This window comes from Pseudochaenichthys georgianus, chromosome 1, assembly GCF_902827115.2.
Source record: "Pseudochaenichthys georgianus chromosome 1, fPseGeo1.2, whole genome shotgun sequence".
In the NCBI taxonomy this organism is placed as follows: domain Eukaryota; kingdom Metazoa; phylum Chordata; class Actinopteri; order Perciformes; family Channichthyidae; genus Pseudochaenichthys; species Pseudochaenichthys georgianus.
Genome location: NC_047503.1, coordinates 28,460,830 through 28,482,407, shown reverse-complemented (window position 1 = coordinate 28,482,407; position 21,578 = coordinate 28,460,830). Strand labels below are relative to the sequence as shown.

Sequence of the window (21,578 nt, the reverse complement as noted above, 5' to 3'; positions counted from 1 at the left end):
TTGTTTCAGAGGCAGAGCATCTCCATGGTGATTGCAGCCCACAGATCAGGACGGGGAAGAGTGCGGGAAGGAGGCGGCAGCGAGAAAGCGAGATGATTTAAGCTTATCTGCCACTGCTTGTACACTTGTTGACACACATATATGATTGTGTATTCATACAGACGGGTAATACTCTCTCCTACACCTCTCACTGCTGTCTCTCTCTCTCTCTCTCTCTCTCTCTCTCTCTCTCTCTCTCTCTCTCTCTCTCTCTCTCTCTCTCTCTCTCTCTCTCTCTCTCTCTCTCTCTCTCTCTCTCTCTCTCTCTCTCTCTCTCTCTGACTGACACAGCTCCCTCTGCTCCTTCATTATGTTTATGAGGCTATCAGGTACAATTTTTTTTGCCACCTATCAAAGATGACCAAGCATCTGTGCCGTACTAGAGGCTAACTAAGCAACTTTAACCTTTACGACGTTGGAGTTGATCAATGCGGAGAACACCAACATCCAAAGCAGTGTCCTGCTACTTATATTAGTATTAAAGAGGCCCTAGTATTCTCATTTTCAGGTTCATATTTGTATGAAATTCAGTTTACATGCTTTAATGTTAAAAAAAGGTATTTATTTCTCTCATACTGCCTGTGCTGCAGCTCCTCTTTTCACCCTCTGTCTGAAACCAGAGCCCAGTCTGCTCTGATGGTTAGCTGGTTGGGCTCTGTTGTGATTGGTCAACTGCTTAGAACCCTTAGCCTTAGGGGGGGGGGGAGAGACACTCCCTATGGAAGGAACTCAGGGTTCAGCCTTTGCAGACCATTTGCATTCACACAAAACTACAGGAAAGGGAAAACCCAAAAAGCAAAATAGGGCATTTTAAAAGTAGTATAATAGTAGGAGTAGTACATCATTTTTAACATGTAAACTAATAAAATACAACAGCTTTCCACTCTATTGATCCACATACAGATCTCGTATTGTGTCTCAAAATACATCACAAAACAAAGACAAATAATAAAACAATGAAAAACATATATAAAAATCAAGGAAACTGAAAAGTGTTGTGAAGAACAAAAGTAAATGTAAATGTTCTAATAAAGTACCAAGATTTATATTTCCACACAAAGATACATAAAAAAACACTCAAAAATAAAATACATATAAATATATGAAATGTAAAGAGATAATATTATTTTCTGAACCACATTTGATAAAAGAACATTCCTTTTTTTCACAACTGAATATTTGACCTGGCATATGAGTCATTGAAAAGACCAGCTGTGAATGGTGTTTTTGAATGTATAAGATAGGGTCCCTGATTTTATGTGTCCGTTTCTTCTTCTCTTCAGTGGGAGGGACTGTTTTAACCGTGAGCTTGTTAGTCTCATGTCTTAGAAAATAATCATAATCAGAAATCCTTTATTTGTAAAAAAAAAACTGAGAGGAAAAAAGAATATGTATAAAAATAATGGTGAAATTGCAGTTGGTTATATTGCACAAAGTTGTATACTTACAGACAGTGTTATTGCACAACAGGGGTTTTCCAGTCCTGTCTATGTCGTAACAATTTCACCAGGAGACTATGCTCCAATTCAAACACTGAGTAAGTGCATTGAACAAATCAATGACTGGATGTGTCAGAACTTTCTCCAATTAAACAAAGATAAAACTGAGGTAATGGTTTTTGGAGCCAAGGCAGAACGTATAAAAGTTAGCGCTGAGCTTCAGTGTGCAATGTTCAAACCAACAGATAAAGCCAGAAATCTAGGTGTAGTCATGGACTCTGACCTGAGTTTCAACAGTCACATTAAAACAGTTACTAAATCAGCCTACTATCACCTAAAGAATATATCTAGGATTAAAAGACTAATGTCACAGCAGGATTTGGAAAAACGTGTCCATGCTTTTATCTTCAGTAGACTCGACTACTGCAATGGTGTCTTCACAGGTCTCACTAAAAAATCTATTAGAAAGCTGCAGCTGATTCAGAACGCCGCTGCTCGAGTCCTCACTAACACTAAGAAAGTGGATCACATCACTCCTGTTCTGAAGTCTTTACACTGGCTTCCTGTGTGTCAAAGAATAGATTTCAAAATACTGCTGCTGGTTTATAAAGCACTGAATGGTTTAGGCCCAAAATACATTGCTGACCTCCTGCTAAATTAGGAACCATCCAGATCTCTCAGGTCTTCAGGGACTGGTCAGCTTTCTGTCCCCAGAGTCAGAACTAAACATGGAGAAGCAGCGTTCAGTTATTATGCTCCAAATATCTGGAACAAACTCCCAGAAACCTGCAGGTCCGCTGCAACTCTGACTACTTTTAAATCCAGGCTGAAGACTTTTCTTTTTGTCGCTGCTTTTAATTGAACTATTCATATCTTAAACTGCACTGTAACCTTGCCTATGTGTGTGGGGGTCTACTAGGGGCCGTGGTGGTGGTGCAGTCTGACCGCTGCAGCAAGGAAGGACCTGCGTTATCTCTCTGCGAGACACAGCGGGTGAAGCAGCCTGTCGCTGAAGGAGCTGCATCTTATCCTGTGATCACAGATGTGTTTGGTCTAGCGTTGAAGCGCTCTTTAACCCTGTTCTCAGCAGCCAGTCTGGTCGGCTGAAAATTAAGTTCCCATAAACTAAACTTCAATTTAATTTTGAAACGTTTCCAGGTGGCTGGTTTATTTTCGGTGTGAAAGCAATAGTCAATGTTGACCTATTGTGGATTACGTCTGTAACTTTAATAATGTTTAAATTGAATCATAATGGTTATAATTGTAGTTGTTTGGGAACATCATTTTATGGAACAGGTTTCCATGCAGGAGTAGCAGCAGAACAACTCTAAAAACAAAAGCACAAACTTTACCTGCTCAGCACCAAACAGCAAACACAGTTAGAAACTAGCTGGTGAACATTGGCTAGTGGCACATTTAGCAGTTATATTATTATAAATAGTCAAACGTTTCAGTCAACAGAACAAATCGGAGCTAACAAAGTCATAATTTGACTTTTAAACAGTAGTATGAATGGGAGTGTTTCTGCTGGGTGTGTAAATAAGCAGCTGTTTGTTAACAAAAAATACGTTAGTGATAGTATGTCAATAATATGTTGTCTACAGATTGTTGCCTTGCTGTTGGGAACATTTATATATTTCACCACAATTTTGAGTATTTGTGGGAAATTTCAATGATGTTTCTTATCCATTATTTATTTGTAATGTTGTGGGTAAGAAATAATGTTAAGAGGCTCAACCCGCTTGACAGATCATCTTCCATCATATTTCTGACTTGTATATTCTAATGTTATATTTATATTTTCCAATTGTCGTTCTCAGGTACCTCATGAATGTGACATTTGAAGGCAGAAACCTGTCATTTAGCGAAAAGGGTCACCAGATGTTTCCCAAACTGGTCATCATTCTTCTCGACAAGGACAGACAATGGGACAGGGTGAGTAACTCTTTTCCTGACCACCTTCTTCTTCTTCTTCTTCTTCTTCTTCTTCTTCTTCTTCTTCTTCTTCTTCTTCTTCTTCTTCTTCTTCTTCTTCTTCTTCTTCTTCTTCTTCTTCTTCTTCTTCTTCTTCTTCTTCTATTTTGCCCCTCTGCCACTTGAAGTCCCTGTTACAGTAGCCCGTAATCAATCACAGTGTCTCCCTCCCACTCTCACATGCAGGTTGGCAAGTGGGAGAGAGGCTCCCTGACGATGAGGTACCATGTGTGGCCTCGCTTTGAGGAGGAGCGGGAGGACCACCTGTCCATCGTGACTCTGGAGGAGGCGCCGTTTGTGATTGTAGAGGACGTGGACCCGCTCAGTGGGACCTGCATGAGGAACACTGTGCCGTGCCGAAAACAGCTAAAACTAACGTGAGAATTAAGACATGATAAACAAAAGTGTGTTCGTTTTTTTCCCCCTTTTCTTCCTAAAGACATACAGTTTGTGTGTCTGGATTTGTTTTACTATGTGAATGCATTATGCATATTTTTAAGTCAAGTGCTAATAATTGAACACTTTTTCTTTATGAAACTAAGAGTGTTAAACATATACAGTACATTATAATCAAAATGGCTGCAATATGAATTTCTGGTATACCCGGTTTTATTTTCAACTAGTATAAAAAACACAAAAGCTGCTTAAGTACTCTAACATAATAATTATGTAAACTGTTAATATAACCAAAGGATAATACAAAAATAAAACAATGTTATAATAAAACTTGCCTGTAAAGATGGAGGTGAATGCTCACATCCATGATTTATTTGACATTTTTCTTGAATGTTGCCTTTTTTTGTGCGTCTTATGTTTATTTGCTTATTATTTTCTGTCACTGCTGAATGCTGTAGAGATTTTCCTTTATTTTCTTTCCTTGATTTAGAACAATTGAAGCATTTTCCTCGTCACACAATCTCCCGGTGTCCTTTGATTACCTCTACCTGCTTCAGTTCTGCTAATTAGATCATTGTCTTTGTCTCTGTCGGTGATGTCCTCCCTCCCTGCCTCTTCACCATCTTGCTATCCACTTCTCCTTGGTGTGCAATAACGGATTGTTTTTCAATGGCCTCCTTTCCCATCACTGGCCTACCTGAAACCTCATGAGGTTGTCCTACATTTCTGGCTCAGTGCTTTTCTTATTGACTGATCTTCCACCCCGTTCTTTCTCCTATTGCCCCTTTCGCCTTCTCTCAATCCGTCCGTCTCTTCCATCAGACATTTCATGACATACAGTATTTCAGGAAAAGGCAGCAATATGCCACAGTCAATATGTAGGATTTCTCTCAATGAAAAATACTCCATGAGCCAGATGTACAGGGTTTTGCAGATTTTTATTTAAAAGACCAAGCTTTATCATTTGATCTAAAACAAGATTTCTCAATGCATTGAAAAATGTATGAAAACAGGATGAAACCAAATCCCAAAGATCTTCCCAATGTATCCTCAAATATGACAAAGAGAAGCAGCATATACTCACATTTGAGAAGCTGCAACCAGTAAATGTTTGGCCTGGTGGCAAAAAACTACGAACAGTATCCAATAAATGTTTTGAACATTTATGTTTTCATTGAGCAGTACCTGGTGTTTTTATTGTATGCCTTAACATAGACCCCATGTTCTCGGGTTACTTTTAGTCCATATTTTTTTCTTGAATGAAATATCTCAAAAACATTTAAGGGAATTTATTAAATTTGGAACAAATGTCAACTTGCACTCTAGGCTGAACTGATTAGATTGTGTTGGTCAAAGGTCATTGTGAACTCACACGGCACAATTTGGGCCTCAAGAATTCATATGCTTATAAACGGGATTCACAAAATGTGTACAAGGGATGAGATTTTGGACAGACATGGATAGGGAATAGTTAGTGGAGGAATACAATCATGGGCGGTATTAATAAGAAACTGAGGGGAGTTTGTGGGAGGGAAAACCTGCACAATCCAGACACATGTCAGCTTGTTTTATTTCACTTTTATTTAATCTCATCCCTGCTTATTTCCTCTCTCTTTTACATCTGCTAGTTTGATTAACTTGAACCCAAATAAACTGTACTTCCTCTTCCTCTACCTTTACTCCCTCCCTTCCTCTTCCTCCAGCAATCAGACGGGGGATTCGGGGATTTACATCAAGCGCTGCTGCAAAGGTTTCTGTATCGACATCCTGAAGAAGATCGCCAAGGCGGTCAAGTTCACCTACGACCTCTACCTGGTCACCAACGGCAAACATGGCAAGAAGGTTAATGGGACATGGAATGGCATGGTTGGGGAGGTAAGGCCTTTATTTTACTCACAATCATACACATGTTATGCATGAATTGAATCGCAAGAGGACTTTACCTAAACTGTAATTATATTAAATTATTTTTAACTGACTTCCATCGTAAGTAGCATAGTATTTTTGTAAATTTGCCTTGACTGCAGGTCTTTTTCAGCATTGGCAAACATTGAACTCACCATCGTGGGTGGTTTAAGTATTCCTACCACCATTTACTGTATGTACATGTTTTATTGAAGCTTAGTGCATTCAGTATGCCTCCCTGAGGACATGCAACAGTATTTATAATAACACAGTGAAACAAGTAATTATAAAACTTAGTCCGCTTCGGATGGCAGGGGTCAAATTTAACATCTGCTATTTTTTTGTGTAAGAAACCGTTGTGATTTCAGAGTATAGCTGAGAATTTGGTTACCGAGCTTTGCTTTGTCTTAGCATGTGTTAATATTCCCTGATGGAGGTCCTTTTGAAAATTGTAACTCTGAAATGTAAAATGAATAACTCAATTTGGACCACTCGAATACCGGCTTCACAAATATGAACCAAAACAAAATGTGGCCATTGAAACTAAAATGCAGTGTTACCTTTCTGTTCATAAACCCATCATAACACACCAACACTGAATCTAATGCTGGATGAAAAATGCAGCAGTTATAGATGAATCATTCTTAAATCATTACATTTTTTACATGTGTTCATTCAACTTTATGTTTACTTATTTAATGTTTGTAGTATGTTTGATGTTTTTTCCGTCTCCTTGCCTTACCGCTTAACATCGCTGCTCTTATAGCAGTTTGTGATTCACTATTATTTTTATAATGTGGAAATCAATGCACACATTACCAATTTATTTTTAAAATAAAAAAGCAAGTAACTATGTCATTTAATAATAATGCTAACACTACTGCAACTGGGTTTTGGAGCCCTGAGGAATTTATTTTGATGATAGGTCTAATTATATACTGTCTGAATGTCTCTGTCCGCCATCAGGCTGCACTTGTTCCCCATATGTTGGACTGAGGTGGGGTGGGGTGGGGCTGTGATCAGCTCTGCAAATCCTGAGGAGGAGAGCAATGAGGCTCCTAATCAGAGATGGAGAAAGAAAGAAAGAGACGTTGAGAAAGAGATTGGAAGAGAGAAGGAGAGAGAGGAAACAGCCTCAGGGAAAAACCCTGCTCTCCTGAGCACATCAGCACAATGCAGTCTTCACAAATCAATGTGATGTCCATTTGAATTGATAATGGCATAAAACAAGCAACTTTCCTATTATCATCTTAGGAACGTAATCAAGTTAATATGTGCAGGGCAATATAATAACTTTACAAACTGCATATATATATATGTTTGTTTTGATAGCAAATGTGCAGTGCCTGCATGCATTGGTGCATTAGTCCATGTCCTGAAATGCCTAAGCAAGCAGCTAACTATTTTGTTTGGGGGGGGGAAACGAGAACATAAATAAGGCCTTCATGAAGAAGTGTGACAAACATAGAAAGAAAAAACTGAGCGTAGAATGTCTGCTCACTCTGGCATACATACTGAATATATCCCTTATTAACTCAGTCTTTTGTGCTCCCTGTAATAAATGGCTCGAGGCTCCAGCTACTTATGGCTAAATATACCTTAAACACACTCAGATGGAAGCTGGGGTTGGTTGGGAGTCAAAGACTGACCTAGTGTAGTAATGATTCCCTTCTCCTGCTGCTCCCATTATACCAAAATAGCGTATTAAATACGTGGCAAAGTCGGTGGCTTTTACCACAGCCTATTAGGGTCGTTGTGGGTGAACATAAATGAAAAGGAGATGAGGTAATGGGGAGCATTCAGAGAAAAAATTACAACTGTGATATTTGATCATTTAAAGTGGTATATTCAGGGGAAGAATACTTACATCTTCACAAGTTTAAAACCTTCCCGAGATTATAAAGTCATACATTTGCGTAAAAGATAATCAGAACTGTGGCATAAAGGCACAAATCTGTGTGTTTTATGCGTGGATGATAAAATGATACTTTGCAATTATATATAGCAATGAGGAAATTATTGTTATTTCAGCCCAGAATCAACACATCTTGAGACATTGTCGTGATTTGAGCCTATCCAGAAGACAATAATGTACTGGTCTGGAAAGTTGATTAACGCCATGTTTCATACTGTTGCACTGTTTCGCTACGATTTGTGACTTTAAACTAAGAAATGTGGTTTTTATCCTCTAAATAGAACCCCCTTCCCCCTGGCCCCTCTACTATTATGTATGACTGCTATATGGATTGTTTATGGACTGCAGCACTGAATGACTTTCACATCTCCCTCTGTTTTAACCGCGATCCTAGGGAAATTGAGCACTGACCTTCTACGTTTCCCCCCCCCCCGTCTGTCTCTGTGTGTCTGTGGCTGACCTTCAGGTGGTGTTGAAGAATGCTCACATGGCAGTGGGTTCGCTCACTATTAACGAGGAGAGGTCACAGGTCATCGACTTCTCTGTGCCTTTCATTGAGACGGGCATCAGTGTCATGGTCTCCCGTAGCAACGGCACTGTGTCCCCCTCCGCCTTTCTCGGTGAGGAAAAAAAACACACCTGGTACTTTTGGCAGATGAACCACACAATTGAGAGAACAATTACACACACACACTCATATTGAATAATAAATGCTTATCACAGACCGATAACAAGCAGGTTGTTCACAAATAAGGACACTGTTTCATTGTGTTTTTCAGCAGCACAAAACAACAAGTTTGGTCATGTGGTGATATAATATGCGGTTGAAAAGTTTATATTTTTCTGTGAATATCACCAAAAACATGATCTGTACAAACTGTGTGTCAACATTATGTTGTGAAAGTGCTGTGGCTGAGATTTAAATGTCATTCTTAATCTTTATAAAGTGTAGTTCATTAATGAATCCCGCCCCAGGGTCCATTTAGTGGTTATTATGGAACATCCAAACTGAAAACAGTACAGTATAGAGAGAGGTAATTGTTAATAAAGTAAAAGAGAACATTGTTGTTAGCTATTTTTTAAGACTTGTTTAAAAAAAATTCTCTTCTGTGTTAAATTAATTCAGAGAATGTAATGTAACCTCAATGTCATGTTTCTCTTTTGGCTAGAAATCAGCACTAATCTGCTGCTTTTAGTCCTATAGATCAGTGGTTCTCAAACTTTTTTGAACAATGTACCCCCTTTGAAAAAAGAATGCAGCCACGTACCCCCTGATCAGGAAAAAAAGCCTATATAAAGAGGTACAGTACGGCTCTGCACCATCAGTGTCTGATTTATTAAAACAACAACCTTGTAACTGAGAAACACTTAAATGCTACATTTCAAATGTTTACAATCCATCACTAAATTCATGGCAAACCAATTGTAACATCATGCAATAACACTAAGACGACATTAGTTGCATTGAACTAATCTTTTTAATAAATTGTACTTACAATTTAGTGAGAATCATGGGCTTGTGCTTCACTGAAGATCTTTGTCATTCTGACAGGGAGGCAAACTGCAGTTATTACACTTCGCGTCTTCAAATATGTGTAACTCTGTTCATATAAAACCCACACTGCTCAAACTTTGTTACTTTTCCTAAAATTGATATATTTATTTATTTATTTATTTTGGGGCGTGGGGAATGAAAATTAAATTATTTTTTAAGATTGACAAACATCATATGTGTAATTTCACACAAACAAATGTGTTACTTCACAGTTTTACGACACTTTTTTTTTTTTACTTGCAAAATTATCTTTTAAATTGACAAACATCATATGTGTAATTCGTGGCACAATTCAAACGGGATCGAAAGATAATCTTTCTCTCTCCATTGACTTCAATACATAATTTTTTCGAAATAAGGTCCCATGGAGGTCCACCGGAAGGGGAGGGACTTCGCCAGGCCTCTAGTGGGCTGAAATGGGTGTTACAACAACAGAAATGTTTCCTACAAATAACCTTACAACACATTTTGTAAAACAGAGAAACTTATTTTTCACATGTTTTAAAAGACATACAGACAGAAGAGAAAACAATATTGATCCAATTTGGAAATGTTTTTTAAAATTGCGTCTCAGGGCTTCCGTAATAAATAGTAGGAAAAGTGGGCTTTGATACAATGAACTTTAATTGTCGATAAACACTGCTGATGAAGATGATGCAGTAGAAAGCTCCAGAGCAGCCACTAAATGGAGCTTGTAATGAGATGTTTTGCTAACGAGACTGCTATGTTATTTGTCCAAGACTGCCATGTTTGTGAACATTGCAAAGCAGAGTGCAAGTGGTGGAAAATGTGCCCATTTCAATGAGTACATGTGTCCATTCGGTCCATTCACACCAATCCTCTCAGTTGCTCTGTTGATAAGTGCTTCACACAAACGCAGACAAAATCCATCAATCTGCAACAATGCATATACACGGTACATATCGTCTGACTACAAATAATCATGTTGACACCAGGGGGGGATTTTGTAATATTCTTTAATTTGGTTTAATGAACTTCCTCTCTCTGTCTTCCCACAACCCTCCCCACCTCCCCTTTTCTACTTCCTCTGCACCCTGTCCTCCCCCCTCCCTCTCTGTGTTCCAGAGCCCTTCAGTGCTGATGTCTGGGTGATGATGTTTGTGATGTTGCTGTTGGTGTCGGCCGTGGCTGTGTTTGTGTTTGAATATTTCAGCCCAGTGGGTTACAATCGCTGCCTGGCAGATGGGCGAGGTGAGAGGATTGCACACACACACACACACACACACACACACACACACACACACACACACACACACACACACACACACACACACACACACACACACACACACACACACACACACACACACACACACACACACACACACACACACACACACACACACACACACACACACACACACACACACACACACACACACACACACACACACACACACACACACACACACACACACACACACACACACACACACACACACACACACACACACACACACACACACACACACACACACACACACACACACACACACACACACACACACACACACAGTCAATGGATGCTCCAAAAAGATGACATTTTTGAAGTACAGTTACCGGCAATCTCTTCATCCACAAGGTTACAATCTGCATTCAATCTGCTAACAAATGACTCTGCCACAGTCACAGGTATTTATCTGAATGACACATGGGTCATCAAGGTCATTTTCACACCTTTTCCTGAACAATGCTATGTGACGCATGTTGACGTGAATATAGAATAAATGCAAATCGTTTGGGCATTTATTATAATTAAAGCATATCATTTATATTCCCTTTCCGTAGCCACAAGACTACAGTCACACTGTTATGGTAATAGATGATAGTAATATTATTCGCAGATGAACACACTTCATTTAAACTCAACAGAAACCATTTGAAAACGTATCAACCTGACTTGGTTCGTCTTCCAATGCTTCATCCATAACTAACTCTGTCTCAGAGTTTGACAGAGGGACTGAATAGGTAACAGATAAGAAACAGAAGTAACCAATCACCATATAGGCGGCTGTGGCTCAGTGGATAGAGTGCTGGACTTTGAATCAGGGGATAGCAAGTTCGAGTCCCACTGCAGTCAGCATGTCGTTGTGTCCCTGGGAAAGACACTTCACCCCAAATTGCTCCTGTGGGGATTGTCCACAGTACTGAATGTATGTAAGTCGCTTTGGATAAAAGCATCTAACAAATGACATGTAATAATAATATCTGCTTTCCATTGTATACCAATCGTCCCTTCAGTGCATGCTTGATGCCCAACATGACACACTGGAAAAAGACAAAAACATGTTCTTCTCCTGGCAATGGGTCTATAACCTTTTCAAACTGAGCTAAATATGGTGGAAAAGATATAAGGTATAACTCTGTTTAGTTACCTTGAAAGCACCTTTTTGTGCAAAATGACTCTGAAAATCCCTTCTGAATGAGTGTAGCTGGGTCTGGGAGTACTTATCTCCATCTACAGTCACTTAAGCCCTTTCACTAATGAAAAGGCTCATTGACAAGAGCCAGTAGATGGATGATCTTAAGTGTTCTTACCCTCACCGTGAGAACAAAGACTGCTCTGTTCCAACCTCTTTTTTTCCAGTACCATTCAAAAATACTACACAACGTCGTTAGACCACCACACTCAGGGTTGTTAAACCGATGAGTACACTTAAGTAGATCTATTACCATACATTGAAACATTTGTGTCAGGTTCAATGGTGTCTGACAGTATGGAGCGACGCTACCCTGTTGAATTCAGCTCCAGCAAGACGTTCAAATCAATTTACCCATCAAAATGGTTCAGATTCAATCTATTTTGTATATACCTAGCTCTGTTTGACTCAGGATTGCATTATCCTGAAACAGCCGCTCAGGATAAAACCAGAGATGTGTTATATCTGCTGCTCCCAGTCTTTTTATCAAGCAGCAGAGAGGGGGAGAGTAATGGTGTTTTGTTGGGAGTTATGTTAGTGTTTTCTGAATGACAGTGTATGCTGTGTGTGGTTTAATCGCTGGGTTATGTAAAGCCTGCTCCAGCTGTAGCATAATTGCAGTTTGCAGTTTGCTGTTTGCTCATCATCGACGCCCCCCCCCCCCCCCCCCCCCTTCTCTCTTCCTCCCTGTGTCCGCCGCCTCAGAGCTACAGTAGGTAGTGTGTCCTGTCATGCCGCCGCAGAGGTAGGTGGAACAGAGGTAGTATGTAACAGTGGGTTGTCACAGCAGCGTCTGGAGGAGCGGGCGTGGACCGTACAGCACATCCTGCGATCGCTGACAAGACTAAAGGATGGGAAGAAATCATGTCTTTGTCGGCGCCATCCATCAAGTGCCTCCCACCACGGCGCTCATGAGTAAATGCAGATAAAGTGAAGCAGCACCTGGGACTGATTTCTTTCACTCTCTTCCCTCTGTCATCTTTCTTTGCACCGCTCCTCTTTTATTTCTGTCCCAGAGCCCGGCGGTCCCTCCTTCACCATCGGAAAGGCCATCTGGTTGCTATGGGGTCTGGTTTTCAACAACTCTGTCCCTGTGCAGAACCCCAAAGGTACCACCAGTAAGATCATGGTGTCAGTGTGGGCCTTCTTCGCTGTCATCTTCCTGGCCTCCTACACTGCCAACCTGGCCGCCTTCATGATCCAAGAGGAGTATGTGGACCAGGTGTCGGGCCTGTCAGATAAAAAGGTGTGAATTGAAGGAATGTGTGGGGCTGAGGGGCGGAGGAGCAGATGTGTGAAGTGTGTAATGTGGGGTGATGTGAGCGTGGATGGCTTTTAGTTTTCTAAAGCATTCTAAGTAAGAAAATATATAATTGGGTTTACAATTCAGGGCTGCCATAGAGATGATTTCTCCTTTTTCTATTATGTATTTCAGTTAACCTTCATTTAAACAGAGTGTGAGTCATCATTTTATTGAAAAAACAAAAAGTATTTATATAAATTGAGATGAATCGTCTCGTTCAGGGGTTCCCCATTATTATATGAGCGTCCTATAAGTAACACCACCCATAAAGTTTCAAATGTGATCATTTAAAATGTATCTAAAGCAAATCTAACACTCTTAGTAAAATATAAAAGTTATAACAATTTACAATTCTTTTAATTATTGATTAATCCGCGGATGATTGCTTAACTCTTACTACATGAGACACTCATTCTATCATTGAAGCTACCTGTTGCCTCAATATATTCATCAATTTCGATTTATTTTCACGTAGAAATGTCAAAAAGTACTTGCAGCGAGGACCTGCTTCTCTTCTTTTATATCTTACTTTTTTTTGTCTTATATTATGTTAAACTAAATTAGTTTGACACTTTTTCACTTTACAGCCCAAACGATTAGTCGATAAATTCAATGTATCAGTAATGAAGGTAATCATCAGTTGCAGCTCTCAAATAATCTTTTCTCACTTGTATGACCTGAATGGTGGTGATTATTTTTGAACTTGATCTGTTGTACTGTACATGTTTGTCTAAATGTGTCTAGAGTCTCCCAGGTGTGTGGGTCTACTTAGCACTGTGATGCTGCTCAACGGTGCATTAACGGCTGTTTGATGCGGCTCAGCGCCTTTTTCAACGCTAACGAGGTGTCCTCTCTCATTTTCTCTGTGTGGTTTCGTTTCCGGAAAACCCCCTGCCACAGTTCCAGAATCCAAACGAATTCTCACCGCCGTTCCGGTTCGGCACGGTGCCCAACGGGAGCACAGAGCGCAACATCCGCAACAACTACCGGGACATGCACACTTACATGACCAGCTTCCACCAGAAGAACGTAGACGAAGCGCTGTACAGTCTGAAGAGCGGGTGAGGAGGAGAGAGATAGAGGGGGAGGACGGAGAGACAGGTGGGGGTGGGGGGGAGGGAGTTGAAAGGATCTCAGCAGGGAGAAGAGAGACAGTGTGATGGAGCTGTGAGGTCCTGTACTGATGCAACACAGAGGAAAGATGATGAAGGAATAAGAGAGGGAGACAGAGGAAGAGGGAGCATTCAGGGCGATGTGGGTGGGCAGCCAGTAGAGCTGTGCATCAGCACCCAGAATAGCAGCGGAGCTTGTGGTTACTATGAAAGCTAGCTCATATTCTCCCTCTCTGCCGCGGAAACTCAGGCGGGTATCTTACTGTTTCTCTCTCCCTGTCGTTAAATGTTTTTCACAAACCAGCTGCTTAAAGATTAGGAATGCAAAGCAGGGATGCACCTCTGAATGACCACAGAGGCCTTCAGAGCTCAGAGGAACAGTTTCATTGAAGTTTGTCACTAAGCTGCAGACTGTCATATCAATTTACCTTTAAAATCGGAGTTGATCTGAAAAGAAAAGATACGAATTCACTGCTGCAGGAGTGAGACCTTAAATCAAGAAAAGAGATAGCATTTTTGCAACAATTACCTCATCCCTAAGCCACTCAGATTTTAGGAGAGTTTTTTTGTTGAAGCTTGAAAAAGGGTCTGTGGTTAACACAAGCTTAATAATATACACTTTATATATAAACACACAATATAATATTCACCTTTTTGCTTTATGGATTTCTATTTGTCAGTAAATACCCAACTTGTGCATTTTGAATCTTTAACGTGTCCTTAAAAAGGTGGTTGCAAACTGGCAAAGTGGCTTACTGAGCAAATCACTTCTCCGGATTGCATTTATGCTTCAAAAATAAAATTAGTGTTGTGAAAACTTTCTTATTGAATGAAAGATGTAATTATCATAAACATTTGTTTGCAACAGAGCATTTTTTCAGTTTTATTTGAGGGAATACTCCAGGAAACTCAGGAACAGAAGAGAATAGAATAACATGATCAGTCATTGTATCCAGAATCGATTGCACATACTACACTGTAAACATTTCACCTCCCAACAACTTTAGCATGCACACCGCCTCAATGCAATGTTTTGCCTATAACCCTTAATTATTCATGGACTCATACATTTCTTATAATTCCCTTGTAAGTGTCCTTGAAATAACTATGCAATTTGTTATTAATTATTGCTGAAACAGAGAAATTTCAATTGTTATATTTTCAATTAATTAATTCCAATTAACTGCTAAGCCAGCGTTTCCTCGAGTGTTTGACTCGGTGCACAGCAGGTCGTCTGAACATGCAGAAATGTGCACAGGCAAGCATTCAATTCAAATTAATGGAGAGCACTCCAAAAATAATGAATGACGAATTCATTAATTTAATTTCAAGTGATGTAATAACCTTACTTTTTAAGCTCATTGGGTTTAACAGTATGCTATTATCCCTGGTGTTTATTTAATTATGTTCTATTGGCTTTTAGTTTTTAAATATTTTTTAAATGTTATTGTTGTATTTTTGCCATTTAAAGCCATGCAAAATGTTATTTATTCATTTCACTTTTTGTTCCTCTCTGTAAGGCTCTTTGGGTTGCATGTTGGTAGGAAAAGGGCTCTATAAATAAATTATTTGAGTTGAGTTGAATATTTTTGGGGGGTAAACATGGAGAGGATCATGCATGGAAATTAATCCTATAACTCTTATTAAACCAAACAAACTTAGCTGATACAACTGTCTGAATTAGATTCATAATAAGTACCATGAGACTTTCAAGAAAAATCTTCAGAAGTTTCAAAGTAAATAACAAACCAATAGAATGTTGGTGTGAAGAGTTATACATTGTGTTAATAGATGTTTAGTTTAATCAATGCTAATTTAATGTGAATAGTGATGAGGAAGTGAGGGATTTCAGACTCATTCACAAGTCTAAAATGGACACAGACATTAAAAGTGTCTTCTAACAGCTATTCCTTTCAATGGCGCTCTGTAGCAAACTGGATGCCTTCATCTACGACGCTGCGGTGCTGAACTACATGGCGGGCCGAGACGAAGGCTGTAAACTGGTCACCATCGGCAGCGGCAAGGTGTTCGCCTCCACCGGCTACGGCATCGCCATCCAGAAAGACTCCGGCTGGAAACGAGCCGTGGATCTGGCCATCCTCATGCTGTTTGGAGACGGTGAGGAACTTTAACAGCATCTTTTATTTTAAATAAGAGGCCTCATAAAGGTCATAATTTTAAAGCATGAGAATGAGAATGGCTTTTCTCTGTTTCTTTTAATAAAACAGATAATCAGGTTAAGCAGAGGTTATAATGTTTGTTTTTAATTTTAGTGTAGAAGTTGCAAAATTAGTATCATATTCATATGATTTTGTAAATAATGGATTAAATCTCCAATTAAATCCAATACCCTAGATGTTTAGGTCTGGTATCTCATGGGTGTTGTGTCCTTACATTAACACTTGGATTTTGTCCAAAAATGACAACAAAGTTTGTATTTTTTGAATAGTTTTTGTTTTTAAGAAAAATGTCAGTGCCTTCATTGGAGGGACAAAGCTGAAAAAAGGACACAGAGTAAGGAACGTTAATGGTCCCGGGTCCTCCCCAGCAGGGACTGAGCCGCCAGCCCAACAGAGTGATCTATAGGGCAGCCTAGCTGGTATTCTTAATGGTATTTTAGAGTTTACTGGTAAGTTTGCTGTTTGTTGTGGTGAAAACCCAGGAACCACAGGCCTGGGAAGCTGCCGCTGCTGAAGTGAAAGCTGGAATGTGGCAGGTTGTTTATTTGGGAAATCAGGAAGTTCTGGCAGCACACTGCAAAGCCTGTTTCGGCAGGGACGGGAAATGTTGACCTTAAAGGAATGGTCCACTCATTAGATAATTAATCAAAACTTCAGTATTTAGTGAAACGTTATGTTTAAACCATACCCTGAAGAAATCAGCGATATTCCCCGGTAAATAATGATTTTATAGCTCTTTTTTATCAAGACCTGTATATTCCGTCTGGCCGCCGCCATGTTTGCCATTTTCAGTAGTCACGTGATGGTCGTGACGTCATCCATGCGTTCACTTTGTCAACACACGGAGTATTTCAGTTCGAACTCGTCAGCAGAGGAACAAGTTTTGACCAATGTGAAGAGATTGGATGGGGGAATTCAGCCATACATATCAGTATGACAATACGACACCCTCTGTCCTAAGACCCTCACATCGTACAAGGAAACACTTCCGAAGAAAACCCCCAGTTTAAAGGGAACATGGGAGAAACCTCAGGGAGAGCAACAGAGGAGGGATCCCTCTCCCAGGACGGACAGACGTGCAATAGATGCCGTGTGTAAATTGAAAAGATAATACATTTGCAACATAGGTAGTCCAAATGTTTGGAAATGCATGTGTGTATAATGGGAAGATGATATAAGATACTATATGTATGCATGTAGTACCACCCTTGCTAGCGATTCCCTCTCTAGTTTAGCATACTCAGCTTCGTTGTCCCTGGCCATAGAATCACGATTTTATGGAGCCGGAAAAACTGGGGGGAAATACACACTAGCCGGTACTACGCTATATGGAAAGGCCACCAAAAACTGTCCTGGCCTGGACGTTAAAACGGGGCTAGCCGCTGCAATGGAAATGCGCTATAACATACCTTATTCTTACTCCGAGCACTACTTCTGCTCCTCCGTCGCTTCACACTTGCAGAGGGCGATTTCTCTACTGGCCGAACTGGTGTCCTGGTCGGTGATGACACCAGAAAGACCGATGGTACTGCATCTCCATTGAGTAATGGTTGTTCTTTAAATCCCATGTTATGTTTGATCATACTCTCAGAGTAGTCGTCCGGAAATGTGAAATGTTCGCTGCATACATGAGCCTGTAAATCTCTCGGTTCGGGCCGGTGTTGCAGTATAACGTGAGTCATGACAACTGGCGACATTCTATTATTTTCGTCATAGGAATCCGGGGCGTGTACATTGAGGACCCATTGTTGACTTACCATGTCGATCGCCTCGTTTGTCGTTCACGTTCATCTTTTGCTATATCTGCCTTCCTACGATCACTTTGATGCACATTCAGTACTCGTATGTGAGGTTGTGGGTGAGAGGTGGATATCGTGACGCTTACAGGGAGGTATCGAACATTACAAAGTAGGTGACTGTGTGGATGCCTGTTCAAAATATTGCAAACTTGAATAAATCATTGAAATTATATTTGTGTCCGACTTTCATTTGTACATCGTTCTTAATGTGATGTATAGTAGCTCTGATAGCTGTCCATACCTTCAGACAGCCTACAAGTAAAACACAAGTCGTTTATTCACAGCCCGAGCGCTCATCGAGATGACTGGATCACTCATGACAGGTTGTGATCAGCTCCGATTAAATTGTGATATAAATGCTGTAGCCTACCTATTCTCCAGGAAGCACGTTTTGTTTATGAAATACCTGTACCCCTCTCATCACAACAAGACTCTACGCTGTGCAGGAAAAACAATTACATACATGAAAATAACCTTGATGCATGGAAATGAAACACACAAACTATCTTCCGTGGCTATACTGATATGTCACAGTAACGGTAAACTACAGAAACGTACGTCCAGCGGGGCACACGTTGAATACATATAATACAGTAGTTCTATTAGGCCTTTAAACCTATACGTTTAACCCATAAGAACCCGGACCCATTTCTACTTTTGGGGAAATTAAGGGGAACGTCATTTAGACTAAATAGACCACGAGAACACATTTCTGATAAGTAGCCCCCCCTAGTGTCAAATATCTGAGATGTGATATGTCACATTGGGCTTTAATGGTAAAGTAACTCTTATTTATAACTTCATTAATGAGGATGATTTTTTTGGTTTACATGTGTTTGAACATACTTTGAATTGAATAATAAAGAATATGTTAACTAAATATAATTGAATCAGCTAAATGAACCGAGCAGATCATAATCATATGTGTAACTGTGCAGATATGTCACTCCGGGTTTCCTGTGAATGTTTAGGGTTAATGTCCCAATGTGACATCAGTGTCACAGCAAAATGTATGGCATTAGTTTCATATCAATGTCATCAATAAATGTTTCTACAACAGGTTATATGTAATCAGAATCAGAAAAGACACAAGACAGCTTAATGTTTAACAAATGACATGTCATGTAAGCATGTTTATTCTTAAATGGCTTGAATGTTAACTTTAGCAACAAAAAACCTTTCCAGATGCAGCTAGTTCTGTCACATGTGCTAGCCTGGCACATGGACATCTTGGACATGTTGCTATGGGAACACAAAAGCAAATGACAAGGACCATGACAGACTGTTCAGGGTGTGTCACTTGGGGACTTCATGAGATCAAAAAGGCTGAAGCTGTATGAGGAACTTTCCAGAACATTTAAAGTTCATGTGACACCTGTGTCTAATTCTGTGTGCCTTCCGTGTTGCACCACGAGGACCCACTGATATAACATGCTTAACTCTCTAAGTTGCAACCATGCACTTTGTGGAGGGCTAAGCGCCAGCTTGACATAGTTTTGCTTCATTCATAGAAGGAAAGACAACAGTGATAGTTATGTTTCAGAATAACATTTATTGGAAATTGTTAGAACAATCTCCCTGGTCCCGGCTCGAGCTTCAGCCTCTGATCCATGTGTCCTGAGCAGTGTCCTTCACATGCTGATATCCAGAGAGGGAGTCACACAGTCACAAGATGGAGGAACAGAAAGCAGTATTCAATGTTTACTTCAGATTAGCTCCACGTCAGAAATGAGCATGCTTGATGTCTCTCTCCATAGAGGCTGAGTCATCATGTTCATCACAGAGCTATCATCTGCCTCAAGCAGTCCTGATGCTCTTCTGGGTCATCACACGTCCTGTCATGTTCACAGCTACAGCTGGGATACCTTTGTTATCATGTTACTCTCATGCTGGAAGAGGACATTCAGGATTTTGCCAACAGAAATAATAAACTGTGTGTGTGTGTGTGTGTGTGTGTGTGTGTGTGTGTGTGTGTGTGTGTGTGTGTGTGTGTGTGTGTGTGTGTGTGTGTGTGTGTGTGTGTGTGTGTGTGTGTGTGTGTGTGTGTGTGTGTGTGTGTGTGTGTGTGTGTGTGTGTGTGTGTGTGTGTGTGTGTGTGTCTAAGAAGTGCAGCCTTTACAGCTCTGCATTGACAGGGCTCCCCAACATAGTACGTGTGGTACCACATAGTGCAGCCAGTGCACTCGATCTTAAAATAAACAGAAAAAAGACATGTTAGAATATTGACAAACATTTTACATCACTCATCCAGAGTAAGCAGTAATGACGTTGTTTACATTTCATTAAGCAAGCAATGTATAGTTTTAGATATTAGCTGTTTTCCTTTCTGTTCAGAGTCCATGCTCAGAAGTTTCTTCAACGGCTCCAGTGTCCTCCCAAAGTGCAAAGACATGCACGTGTGGTGAATTAAAGTAAACATTTATAATATCTGTTATAGAGAGTGTTCACCCAGTGATGTAGAGGTAACCAATCCAGGGTGTATCCCAGTCTTCCAGCCAAATGTTGGTCAGGAAATAAATACAACTTCTTACCCATTCATTCCCATGCATCAAGGTTATTTTCATGTATGTAATTATTTTTCCTGCACAGAGTAGAGTCTTGTTGTGATGAGAGGGATACAGGTATTTCATAAAAAAAACGTGCTCCCTGGAGAATAGCTACAGCATTGATATCACAATTTAATCGGAGCTGATCACAACCTGTCATGAGTGATCCAGTCATCTCGATGAGCGCTCGGGCTGTGAATAAACGACTTGTGTTTTACTTTTAGGCTGTCTGAAGGTATGGACAGCTATCAGAGCTACTATACATCACATTAAGAACGATGTACAAATGAAAGTCGGACACAAATATAATTTCAATGATTTATTCAAGTTTGCAATATTTTGAACAGGCATCCACACAGTCACCTACTTTGTAATGTTCGATACCTCCCTGTAAGCGTCACGATATCCACCTCTCACCCACAACCTCACATACGAGTACTGAATGTGCATCAAAGTGATCGTAGGAAGGCAGATATAGCAAAAGATGAACGTGAACGACAAACGAGGCGATCGACATGGTAAGTCAACAATGGGTCCTCAATGTACACGCCCCGGATTCCTATGACGAGATAATAGAATGTCGCCAGTTGTCATGACTCACGTTATACTGCAACACCGGCCACATTTCGCTAGCCACTGCCTCCGAATGTACTTCTTATGCTTACCTTTTGGCAACAGATGGAACCGAGCATTCCGTGGATTGTTCCTATCCGAATTATGGCAATAGTTCGCGATACAGTGAGGCATATTTGAATAGAGAAACTACAGTAAATAACATGGAGATCAACGTGTCTTCGAAAACCAAACGCATGGATTACGTCACGTCCGGGAAATGGCGGCGCCCACAGTGTTGATGTTATTTCGGTATATAATCAGTTTAAAATCACTGATAATGTCATCGGATTAAAAAAAAAAAGAGAGAGACTGGCAGAGACTGGTCTGTTTTATCGGATGATAATTTTTAAAAAATGAGT

At 40.2% G+C, this 21,578-nt stretch overlaps 1 protein-coding gene across 8 annotated transcripts in view; it reads left to right on the top strand.

Moving 5' to 3' along the window:
* Window positions 1-21,578, top strand: part of grin2bb (glutamate receptor, ionotropic, N-methyl D-aspartate 2B, genome duplicate b) — a 161,402-nt gene that overhangs the window by 125,060 nt on the left and 14,764 nt on the right. For all 8 annotated transcript variants that reach the window (XM_034081898.2, XM_034081889.2, XM_034081868.2 and 5 more), the window contains 8 exons: window positions 3,299-3,413; window positions 3,639-3,829; window positions 5,552-5,723; window positions 8,135-8,288; window positions 10,310-10,435; window positions 12,681-12,910; window positions 13,868-14,028; window positions 16,010-16,197. In XM_034081898.2, the coding sequence (XP_033937789.1) occupies window positions 3,299-3,413; window positions 3,639-3,829; window positions 5,552-5,723; window positions 8,135-8,288; window positions 10,310-10,435; window positions 12,681-12,910; window positions 13,868-14,028; window positions 16,010-16,197 (1,337 nt within the window). The remainder of the gene's footprint in view (window positions 1-3,298; window positions 3,414-3,638; window positions 3,830-5,551; window positions 5,724-8,134; window positions 8,289-10,309; window positions 10,436-12,680; window positions 12,911-13,867; window positions 14,029-16,009; window positions 16,198-21,578) is intronic.